We start from the raw sequence: 12,404 nt of genomic DNA on the forward strand, positions 1-12,404 counted from the left end.
ATTATGGAGGGAGGTACACAAACCAGATGGCAGGGAGAGAATCCAGGCTGATTTGGACAGGTTGGGGAAATGGGCCGAACAGAATAGGATGCAGTTTAACAAGGATAAGTGGCACGTGTTGCACCTGGGGAGGAAGAATCATCAACACTCCTACAGCCTGGGAGGTACCACTCTAAGTAGCACAAGTGCAGAAAGGGATTTTGGAGTCACAGTCAACTCCAAAATGAACACGAGTCACCAGTGTGATGGGGTAATAAGTAAAGTTAACTGCACCCTTTCTTGCATAAGTAGGTGCATCGCAAACAGGTCTAGGGAGGTGATACTTCCCCTCTGTGCAGCACTGGTCAGGCCACAGCTGGAGTTCTGTGTCCAGTTTTGGGCGCTGCACTTCGGGAGGGATGTGGATGGCCTGGAGAGGGTTCAGAGGAGGGCCACTCATCTGGTTAAAGGCCTACAGAAAAAACTCTATGTGGACTGATTGCGAGACCTGAACCTTTTTAGCCTCCGCAAAAGGAGGCTGAGAGATGATCTCGCAGCTGCCTACAAACTCATTGGGGGGGGTGGGGGGGCAGCAAGAAATAGGGGATAAAATGTTTACCAAGGGACCTGCTGGGGTAACTAGAAATAATGGCCACAAACTGGAAGAAAGCCAATTCAGATTGGACATCAGGAAAAAATTCTTTACAGTGAGGGCTGCCAAAATATGGAATAAGTTTCCAAGGCAGGTGGTGCTTTCCCCTACCTTGGGGGTGTTTAAAAGGAGATTGGACAGACAGCTGGATGGGGTCACCTGACCCCAGTACTCATTCCTGCCCAGGGCAGGGGGTCAGAGATCTAATAGGTCCCTTCTGACCCTAACATCTATGAAACTATTAATGACTGATGATTACACTGCTCATTATATACCACCTGCCAGAAGCCCAAGGGGTGGGGAAATAAACAGCACCTTTCTTGGGTATCAGAGTCACAAAGGGGTGCAATGACTTGTCCAAAGCCATCCACAGAAGTGACAGCAGAGCTGAAAACAGAACCCAAGATCCTGAAGGCTGAATGTTCCCTTTCCCCCTGCCTGAAAGAGAAAGCCTCCAGTCTGAGTGCTGCAACCAAGTGATGAACATTTGCTTTCAAGGGCACCATTTCCCTTATGGGATCCCTGCACTAGCAGGGGTGTCCACGCTCCAGGGTGCACAGAGGCTCCTATTCCTCACAGCGCTGCCTGTGCTCCTTGTTGCATCTGTTGCACCTCATTCCCACAGCTGCAGCCTCCCCACCCTACAGCAGTCCTTGGTGATACATGACACAAGGGGCCTGAGCCACCTACCATTCCCTTCTTGAGGGCACAGCTCACATGGGTCACCCCAGCCCTCTCCAGGCATCTTGCTGCAGCAGCACCGGGCTTTGGTGGTATTGAAGGCCTTGGGGACGGAGCATTTCCCGTTATCAAAGCGGGTGAAGCAGAAGCTCTGGCGAGTATCTGCAGCGGGATGGAGCAGAGCACGAAAGACATGCATAGGCAGGCTCAGTGTATCAGACATTCCCTCCCAGACTTGGGCTGTGGCACAGATCGGCTCCCAAAGGACAGAGGCCCTGGCTCTTGCAGAGCAGTGCAGGAGGTGACGCTGGGTTGACACTCTTCTCCTGAGTGCTCCCTGGGGCCCACTGCGCTCTGGGGACTCTCTTGTGTCTGAGCACACGCAGAGGCCAACCCAGTCACAGCTGACGTGAGGATGCAGCACCAGATGTCACAGGAAGCACTTCTGCAGTCTTTCCCAGCTGGTGGGCAACACCCCCGACTTGCCACTGACCTCACTGGCTTGTAGGCAAGGCTACAGACACTCACCAAAGCACCTGCGGCCATTGTCAGACAGGACAAAGCCAGGGGGACAAATGCACTGGAAGCTGCCGGGGGTGTTGGTGCAGGTCCCAAACAGGCAGATGTTGGGCTCCTCTTCGCACTCATTGATATCTGGGAGCATGGGGGACATGAGAGGGTATTTATTACACACGGACTCAAACAAACATCTTGTAACTCTTTCCATTAACATTACACTGGTGGATGTAAGGGCCATGTGGAGCTAGGAGTGGGGTAAGACTGACCCGTGCTGGAAGATGGGAAGTAGCACCTACAGCCCATTTCTTGGCAGGCTCTCCTGGACAATACACTTCTGTTAGCCTTGCAAAGCACTTGCCTGGTCAGCACTGCCCACTCCTGAGACTAAGCTTGTCCCCTCGGCCCATCTTCCCAGCACAATGCAGGGTGCAGACACTGTGCTGCTGCCCGTAGGGCCCAATGTCGCCTGGTATCTGACCTGCTCCAGACATCAGAAACCTGAGTTGCACAGCCTCACAGCTCCCCATGAGAGGCAGGGCCATGGAGCTCTTTTCCTACTGCACTGTGCAGGCCCCTCCTTACACAAAGACAGAATCAGTGGGAACCATTCAGAGAGCTGTGGCCCAGCTGGCCAGGCCTAATTATGCCCATTAGACTGCAGCAACGTGCACATCTTCCCCAGCCTCCCACCTGACAGTTCACTATAATGAAAATCCTCCCAGTGACTGTGAGGTGAGCCATCTGTCAAACACTTTTTTTCAGAGGGTGCCAGGCCCCACTCCCTCTGCTCCTAATTTGCTGTAGAGATGAGGTTTTGGGCACTGCCCGTATCTCTGCTGCCCATGAAATGCTGGCTCCACCAGATGGGGCAGTGGTTACAGCCTGAAGGCATGGACAGTACTGGACCCTTGGTACCGGAGACTGAATAGAGGAATCAACGTTACCGATGCAGTTGTCATTCTGCACCTCGTACCCCGGGGGACAGATACAACGGAAAGAGCCTTCCAGGTTTTGACATGTTCCAGGAGAACAGGTCCCAGGCAGGCTCACACACTCATTAATGTCTGCAAATAAACAGAGGGGAAAATGACAGATAAATCTTTATAAAATGAAGGCACCCAAAGGGTTGAGCTCTAGCTGCTTAGAAATGTATGCCACTTTGGCACACAGGGGAGTGTTCCAGGCAAGGACTGATGCCCCAACCGTGCTCCTGCCCAACAGGTCCTGCATGGGCTGAAGAGGAAATGGAGCTAGAAAACTCCACTTCCATCTTTTAAACCCTAAGGGCAAAGGTCCCAAGTGAAGTACTCACTTTGCAATCTGCAGCTGATGTGCCCACAGCTAGGCACTAGGTATTGGAACCTCTTGCACAAAGAAACAGGGAACGGGATGTTTTATGTATACATGTGTCCCGCACTGCAACCTTAGCAGTGTAGCCAGGTGCCTGGGTTAGTAACACACATCCTTCTAGCCAGATTATGGCAAGATCATGACACCCCAACCACAGGATACCGCCGGTGTTCAAATTAATCCCTTAAAGGACTCAGGCTGAGAATATAAGGGGCGCATGGTCTCCCTGATGAATATGATTATGGTTCTCTGCAATACCTGCTGTCTATAAGGCTCTGTTTACCTGCAGTTTGCACAATGTGGTATTGGACATAGTGCAATCTTTGCCTGTCTGAGGCAGGGAGAGCCTCAGGTGCTGCTGGGAACAGCGTGTGTGGCTTTTGGTAGCCAGTCAGATGACAGGGCTTTGGCTGTGGAGGTTATATTGCCCTGCAGGTGGCCTGGGATTTCTGGCCCTAAAAGTGGTCTCAATTCAGGGAATGAAGCTGGGAAATTTGCTAGCCGATCCCTCTGAGAGCAATAAACTTAGAGAAAACAGTCTATGCAAGAGGACTGGATCAGCACCTTCATTTTTGACTAAAGCAGCTTCTGCAATAAAAGGGTCAACTCTCTGTAGCTGAGGATTGTGCAGTGGTGCGTGACCTCAACCCCTCCCTAGTCTACAAACACTGGGCACTGGGAGCTCTCCTTGCTGGGACTAGAGCTCCGCATCTCAGACCCACAATGTCTTTCAAACCTGAGTTTTGCCGGTGCCCAGGAGTTCTACACGCACCACCAGGAGTAAAGACCTTACGTTATGGGGTGCTTTGCAACCAAAAAGATGGCTGACTCATGAGCAGGAGGTACCCAAGCATTATAGTGCTATTACCCGAGATGTGCCCAGACACTCACCAACACAGTTTTTCCCATCTGGGGTCCGGTCGTAGCCTTCCTGGCACAGACACTGGAAGGACCCAATGCTGTTTATACACTGGCCGTTCCGACACACCTGCCCCACCAGGGACGAGCACTCATCGATATCTGCACAGGGTACAAAAGATATGCACAGTGGAGTGTGAGATGCAATGCAACAACTCCACTGGGCTGGTTGTATGCCACCCAACTGTTTTCTCTACAGCTGGTTTTGGGTGCGACCCCAAACTAAATAGTGATACACCTGCAACTGTGTGTGACAGTAGACTCTAATACTTCTGGAGCTGGCACTTGTACGCGCTCTTACCCATGCAATCGTTGTTGTGTGTTAGCTCAAAGCCAGGGAAGCACAGGCAGTTGTAGGAACCCACTGTGTTCTTGCAGGTGCCATTTCCACAAGGCTGCCGGTCACATTCATCAATATCTGAGGAGAAAAGCATGACAACAGGTCAAGGGCTGAGCCGTTTCTGGCTCTGGGTGCTCAGTTACGGGAGGGACGGCTGCTTGATTTGGCAAGAGTTAACATGAGGACTCACAAACCTTGAATCAAGGTAGCATATTGGCTCGCTCTCTGCCAGGCAGTGGCAGTTTCAGTTACACAGCACCAAGCCATTAAGTCCCCAGAAAGTTTTTACTCCCATGCTAGAACAGATTTAAGTGTCCCCGAATGTCAAAGCAGCCCGGTACAACGTTTGCATGGCTGCTGCCCCATCCACACTGACCCATGCACATGGTCTGCTCTCCTGTGGCTTTGAACCCGTTGTGACAGACACAGATATAGCTGCCCTCAGTGTCAACGCAGTCACCGTGGCTGCAGACGTTGGGGATTTCCTGGCATTCATTACGACCTGGAACAAAACGACGCAGAAAATAAGGTACAGGAAAGACTCCAACCAAATTGGAAATGCAGCTCCTCTATTCAGAAGCGGGCACTGTGTTTGTTTCTGGGCCATTACGGATTAATCACTAAACAACTGTGATTTCATCTCTCACAATTTTATCCCACGTCTTACAATATTTGACAGTTTCTTAAAGCCCCTTTCTCCCGGATTCAAGAGAAGCTGAATTTTCATTTCTAAAAACAGGAAGTTTCTAGCTCTCCTGGTTAGGGGAAAACACTTGTAAGCGTGACCCCTGAAAGCGCTACTACCAGAAAGCAAAGAGCAGCAGCTAGAAAAAAGTCCCCTGGTACTGCTCCTCTGCCAGCCTCATTGGGAGGGCAGGGAGTTCACAGCCACCCTTGCAGCACTGAGTCACTGCTCGCGCACATGCACGCATCCCTTTACACAATCTTGGATCCACCTATGCCCCATGCAGATGAATACAGCCCAACAGCAGCTCTGTAGGGTGAGAATCAACCCCGTCAATGTATTACTGTAGTTCCTGAAGTTCACTCCAGGACGTGTTGTAGTATGGCAATAATCAGGACTACCTCACTATGCAGGTTGATTTAAGCACATTCTGAAATTTAAGAAATGCTCATATCTGGTCGGTTATATGTTTGGAGCTCATTGATCCAATGGCTATAAATTTGTCCTGAACTCTCTACCTACTCCCTGCTCTGCCCTACCAGTTTTCAAGATTTTCTCCTTTCATGTGTGGGTTTTGGAGCACTCTGAAGTCAGCCTATAGAAATAACTAAGTGTGTAGGTGAACACAAGGCCCCCAGTCCTTGCCATACTTTAGCCCTAATAGCTGAATGGTTAGGACATTTACCCAGAAAGCACAGGTTGCATCTCCCCCTACAGCTTCTTCACCAGAAGGGGTTTTGGCTTGTGACTTTTCAGCACAGCGAATGAACTATTCAGCCACAGCTGAAAAACCATTTGAAAAATTCCTGACCTGTGACTTTGTGGTTAATGCACTATGCAAAATAAAAGCTTGATTAAAAAAAAACTAACCAGGTTTAAAACTTCTTTTTGGGATGGGAGTCCTAAAACCCAGTTTTCCTGCTCCTTGGACAAGTGCCTTGACTACTTAATTCACAGACCTAAATTATGAGAGGACCCTTCTCCTCCTCTTACACCTGTTAGTCGTGGATTTCTGTTCGGCTGCATCTCTGTGATTTAGACAGTTACACTGCCAGAAAGGCCATGCAGACTTCCAGGCCGGTGCAAAGCTCACTGAGCATGCTCAGTCTCTTGACGTGCACCCCTGGGGTGCACGGGGTAACAGAATCACTACCTGCTACAAGTACTACAAATGTCACTCACACAGCTACACAGCTGCTATTTAGATGCACAAAGGGAAGGAGGACTCTACCCTTAGACATTCGGCTGTCGGGCAGACGCTTGCCCCCTGGGTCTGCTTCACTAGGGTACTCAAGCAGAGCTTGGAGGATACCAGAGGCATTTCAGTTGCACAGCCACCTTGCACAGACTAGTTTTTCTAATGTGTATTTCAGACACCAGATCATTACAGCATTTCCACAGTGGTCTCATTCCTCTGCATGCCTACAGCCCTACTAAACTTGGTGCAGCACAGTCACAGACTGTTAAAAAAATCCTGAGATCCGTAGTCACAAATATGCCAAGAACAATTAAATCCTTTCTCCAGTCCATTGCCATGCAAAGTAACCATGCAGGAAGTTCAAGCACATACTGGTCTCCTGACTTCGGTCCTATGCATTGTTTGAGTACTCCCCTGGTATAAATAGTGAACAGTTCCCATCTTACCCACACAGGCTCCACTAGGCGACAGCTTGTATCCAGTTGAGCACTCGCACCTGTAACTGCCTGGGATGTTGATGCAATCAGCATTGCGCTGGCAAAGATTCTCACCACTGCTGCATTCATCGATGTCTGAAGAGAGGAAGAAATCACCGGCACTGACTGCACAACTCCCCTTGAGCGGGCCACAAGCAAGCACCCTGGCACCTGGTCAGGCACCAACAGATTTGCTTCTAAAATAGTTTCCCTAAAATATTCTGCTTGCCACATGGAAGGAATTTTTCTTTTCTTGTTGCTACAGGCGGTGGTGGGGCGGGAGGGGTTGTTTTGGTTTTTTTCTGTCTTTCTCAGGAAGTTTGGGTGCTGGCCACAGCCAAGACTAGGGGCATGTGACTGGGATGTACTGATGGTTCTGCTGGGACTAAAGCACCTGTGATTCCTGATTAGAGAGTCTTGCCCCTCTGGTCACGGTCAGACTGATGGCCACGTTTGAGATCAGAAGGGAATTTTACCCTGTGGTCAAATTGGCATGGACTCCTTTGCTCTGTAATGGGGGGCATGTCCCTCTTCCTTGAATCTCTCAAGTGTGTTTTTTAATAACTATTTTCTGTCCTTGCGGCAGCAGGACATCAACAGAGCACCTGTCCCCCTGCTTTACCTGTGACAGGTTAGGGTGGTCTTGGGGTTTGTGCAACAGGGCTACTTGTACAGTTCTAAGAACAGGTTAGACAAACACTTGTGGAGGATAATTTGGATAGGGCTGATCCTGGACTAGATCGCCTCCTGAAGTCCCTTTCAGCCCTATTTTTCTATGATTTTATGAATTTAAAAAAAATACTAAGACTGTGAATATACACGCTTTGCATTATTTTTTGTTTCTGAAAATAAAAAATGTGTGTTAGTTCTGGGACTTACGGGAACATCTTCCCGTTTCGAAATCTCTGATCTCAAAAAGAGGAAACGATACATGAAAACATGTTAAGATCTTCTCGCATAAAACATACCACTGAAGCTTTTTGAAAAATAACAATCTTTTAATAACCTTTTGAGGTGGAAAAGGAACATTTAAAATTAGAATAAAAACCAGACAAAGGCTTTGCTTCTTGTAATAAATATCCTGCTTCCAATACCCCATTGGCAGAGATGACTTGAGTGTCATTCCTCATTTGTAGCAGTCAGGTGCCCCATCACCTACTGCTGGGGGCCAGCACTATGAAGAGCAAAGCAGGCAGCTGCTGGCCAACACAGCAACTACCACCTTATTACCTTCACAGATGAGCAGAATATTGTTGTAGCTGAATCCAATTGGGCACTCGCACCGGAAGCTGCCGATCTGGTTAATGCAAACGCCATTGGTGCAGATAGCAGGGATCTCGCTGCACTCATCAATATCTGCATGGAGAATCACATCCCCATGAGTAATGCGGGGAGATGGGGGACAGGGAAAGCATCAGCCCAGGGCGGGAAGGAAAGAGCGATGTTATGGCGTGTGCCCTGCTCTCCCTCCTGTGGCTGCGGGACTACTGCTGTGTTCTGGCTCTTGCTGCAGTGAATATTCACAGCAAAGGACACTTCTGGCTGACTGCAAGTGACACGAGGAGCAGAGGGTACCGACTCTCCCTTTACTGATATTGTTCGAAGGCCCGGGCTGCAGTCTAGAGACTTTCGGTTCCTGACAGAGAGAGGCTGGATCCTTGCTCACATGAGCTACTTCATCTTTGGTCGCGCTCATTTGGGAAAGAGATTCCATTTTTCACAAAACGGCTCTCTCTGCACGTACTCGCCCTCTAATGTCCCTGGGAGCTACCCTTAGCCCCTGGACGAACATTCGGGAGAGGAAGCTGAATGCAAGTGGCAACTATCTTTATCATGCTGAAATGCTTCCGGGGTGCCAGTTTAGTCATCAGACACCAGAACAGTTCGCTCCCCTACAGCCATGCATGTATGCCTACACAGACAGCAGCTTAACCTTTCACTCCACTGTCCGTTTGCTAGATGCCGGTCTTTTGGGGATGGGAGATAAACTGATCTTTTCCCTGTTCTCTTCAGTTTGGCATCAGGGCCTGCAAACACTTCACTAGGCCAAGGGAACCTCGGTGGGGATGAAGTCTGTTGAGTCTTATGTACCACCGGGGCTAGAGACTCCAGCTTTCAAACTTACAAACATTTGTGGACAGGACACCATTAGATTTTAGTTAGTCCAATAAAAGGTATCATGTCTGACGCAAGGGTTTTAGAGTTTTGCATTTCTTTTTGTCTCAGACAAACACAGCTACCAAATACATCCCTGAAACATGGAAGATGCCAAATTTTAGTCAATTTTGGAATTATAAACTTCATTGCTAAACAAGAAAGAAAAATTTCTACACCTCCCTACCTTTCTGCCATCTGACACCACCAGGGAAGAGAAACTGCCTTATCTGCACAAGGAGCAACTTATACAAAGGACCTCTCATGGACTCATCTTCAGCTTCCTCTGTGCAAAATGAAGTTTATTTTCTACCTAGGGGGACTTTTACCATCTTTAATTTTACTTAAGCCTGAAGAAGGGCGTGTGTGCCTGAAAGCTTGCAAAGAAAGATTTTGTTTTGCGATTTCTTAGTTGGTCTAATAAAAGGTATCATCTCTGACCTAAGAGTTTTAGAGTTTTGCACTTCTTTACAGGAGATACCTCTCACTGTATCCCTACTGGAATCCAGGCCTGAAACCTGAGCTCTTCCGCTGCGGCTCTTGGTGCCTTTTGTAAGAGAGGGTCTGCATTATTAGCAAGGGGGAGGAGGGGGGGAAGCAAAAGTGCTCTGATTTTCAGGTCTGCTATCTTGCAACCTGCTGGGGCTTCATGCTCTTTGCACCAGTGTTGACAGGAATCCTGTGCTCTTTTGGCACTAGTCCTGGCCGCCCCAGGCCCTGGTCCTGCCTGTGGGAGTTTCTGGTTCTCTCCTGTACTGACTGCAACAGCTGTGCTGGGACTCCATGTTTATAGTGTCTCTTACATCCGGGTCTCAGTTTGCTGGTGGGGCTATTACCGCTCACCTGGGCTCTGGCAACTGTACCTGTTTATTTCTGAGTTACCACGAGTTATTAAGACCTTCTGCAGAAAGGCAGGGGGAACACTGAGAACTGAACGTGCTTTGCACCATCCTTACCCTATTTTTATCAGGAGCTCGATAATGGGTCTAAGATTGCCTATGAGCCACAGTCACGTGGCAGAGCAGAGATTTCTATGGTAAAGGGGAGGTCATTTGTGTGGGAGATGGGACCTTCTCAGGGGCTGGTCTGAGGCTGTGGAGTAAATTCTTCCAAAACAAAGGGCCAGCCTCCTCCCAGGCTGCTCTGAGAGGCAAGCCCATGCCTCCAACTAGCTTTCTCTGATCTAAGGGCAGCATGGGCATTTGCACACAAAACCATTCCACTACAAACACATCTGGGGAGGACAGGAGAAAGAACAAGGAGAACATGACATCAGTCGTGCCACTAAAGGTGTTGCTGGAAGGCCTCAAAACTATGGTGGTGAGAGCTCTATGATAATCTGGAGAGAAGAGAGCAGAGAGAAGCCTGCAGGTGCTACATTCAAAACCTGGTATTATGTATATTCCAGCATGGCCTGGAATCACTTGAGATGCTAGTGTTATCCTTAGTCAGAGTTGACCGGTTTCAACCCAAGCAATTCTGCCCCCTTCCCCTTCTTGCTTGTCCTTGCCCCCAGGCTCATGTGCTGAGGGAGATCAGGAAATGATCACAAAGACTTAAGTAGGAGAGCAGGAGGGAGGGCAGGGGAGAGAACCAATGCCAGCAGTAACTGAAGGCAGGCCCCCCCACCACTGTACTCACCAATTGGCTTCCCAGTGTGAATGTCAATGATAAATCCAGGGGCCTGGTTTCCACAAAGGATCTGGTACTCAGCTAGAAGGGAAACAAGGTCACACCTAGAAGTCAGCAGATGTACCAGCTATGGGTGCCAGGATACAAGGTGAGGGGTGAGGAACACCATGTAGATATGCACATGGGGATGGAACTGGTGGAGGAAGTCATACCCGAGAATGAGGAGACCACAGATACAGAAGAAAACATCTATCCTGCTACCAGCTGGGGTCTATGCTCCCTTACTCCAAGGCCTGACATCTTAGACACACACACAGGCATGGCATATCCACACCTCCACTGCACATGGCACACTCATTCATTTGCACACTTCACACTCAATGCACATCTGGACATAGGCACACCCACTGCACCACACCTTGATGCATAGACTGCCAGCACACACACAAGGCAAACCGGCCTGATGAATTTCATCCCAGGGTCCTGAAGGAAGTGGGAGTGGGGATTATGGGGCCACAGACAATAATATTTTCCAAGTTGTGGGAGACAGGCGAGGTACCAGAGTACTGGAAAAGGGCCAACATAATGCCCTTTAAAAAAGGCAAAAAAGGAGGACCCAGGGAATTATACAATGGTTAGGCTGATATCAATACCTGGGAAGCTACTGGAGCATGTCATAAGGAAAGCCAGTTGCAAGCACCTGGAGGAGGCAAGACTGATCATGAGCAACCAGCATGGATTTCCTAAGAACAAGTCATGCCAAACGAATTTATCAGGTGCTAGATAGAGGAGCTCCAGGCCGCAGTCCAGAGACTGCATGCCATCAGGGATGGTGAGTAGGAGACAGATTCCTACTGCCAGGCCCTTCACCCTCTGGGCAAGGGGACCAAGGTCACCCTCCAGGGCAAGGGAGGACTCGGAGACCTTCCATTCTGTCCAGCCAGGGGGTTGGACCAAGGTGGTCAAGGGCCTCAAGGCCCGCCGCACCAAGGCTCCCTTCCCTCTGGGGATTTGCAACAGGCATGAACCTCTTGCAGTCCCAATAGCTCTGGCAGGCAAGGGAGGATCACCCACCCTCACTCTCTCCAAGATGAAATGCAGAGTGCTAGTCATGGGAGACTCCCTCCTGAGGGGGACTGAGAGGGCAATCTGCCGCCCAGACCCCCTAGCCTGGGAGGTCTGCTACTTCTCGGGGGCCTATGTCCAGGACATAGCCGAGAGGATCCCAAAGATTCTCTGGCCCTCCAACCACTACCCTATGCTCCTTATCCATGTGGGCACGAATGACACAGCTTGGAGCAATCCTAGCCATGTCATGACAGGGCTCTGGGAGTGGGGCTTAGGGCTTTGGGGGTGCAGGTGGTCTTTTCCTCACTCCTCCTGCTTGTGGGTCATGGGCTGAGGAGGAAGAGATGGGTTGAGATAGTCAACTAGAGACTGCGGTGCTGGTGTCATCATGAAGGCTTTGGCTTCCACAATCACAGCCTGCTCTTTGGTGAGGGAGGCAGTGGGCTGGTGGGAAGAGATGGCCTCCACCTCACTCCGCTGGGGAGGAGGCTCTTCTCATCCAGACTGGCTGACCTGTTCGACTGGGCTTTAAACTGAGCCTGCCAGGGGATGGGGGGAGTACCGCCACTACAAGCCCACTGGGCAGCTTTTGTAAACCCAGCAGGCTAAGGCACTCAAGGGAACCCACCCCTGCCCCAGCCCCAGAACCATCTGTAGGGAAGGCAAGGGCCCCCAGTGGGACACTTGCGTGCCTGTAAACCAAGGCCAGGAGCCTGGGGACCAAACAGAAGGAACTGGTCCTCCTGCTAAAC

At 49.9% G+C, this 12,404-nt stretch overlaps 1 protein-coding gene across 1 annotated transcript in view; it reads right to left on the reverse strand.

Moving 5' to 3' along the window:
* The window catches only part of FBN3 (fibrillin 3), an 87,884-nt gene that overhangs the window by 22,420 nt on the left and 53,060 nt on the right, over nt 1–12,404 (reverse strand). The window contains exons 33-41 of the mRNA XM_019550669.1: nt 10,594–10,665; nt 8,029–8,154; nt 6,769–6,894; nt 4,816–4,941; nt 4,401–4,517; nt 4,073–4,201; nt 2,776–2,895; nt 1,841–1,966; nt 1,322–1,474 (exon numbers count right to left, since the gene is read on the reverse strand). Of these exons, the coding sequence (XP_019406214.1) occupies nt 1,322–1,474; nt 1,841–1,966; nt 2,776–2,895; nt 4,073–4,201; nt 4,401–4,517; nt 4,816–4,941; nt 6,769–6,894; nt 8,029–8,154; nt 10,594–10,665 (1,095 nt within the window). The remainder of the gene's footprint in view (nt 1–1,321; nt 1,475–1,840; nt 1,967–2,775; nt 2,896–4,072; nt 4,202–4,400; nt 4,518–4,815; nt 4,942–6,768; nt 6,895–8,028; nt 8,155–10,593; nt 10,666–12,404) is intronic.

Source organism: Crocodylus porosus, unplaced genomic scaffold (genome assembly GCF_001723895.1).
Source record: "Crocodylus porosus isolate Cpor-Errol unplaced genomic scaffold, CroPor_comp1, whole genome shotgun sequence".
NCBI lineage: Eukaryota > Metazoa > Chordata > Crocodylia > Crocodylidae > Crocodylus > Crocodylus porosus.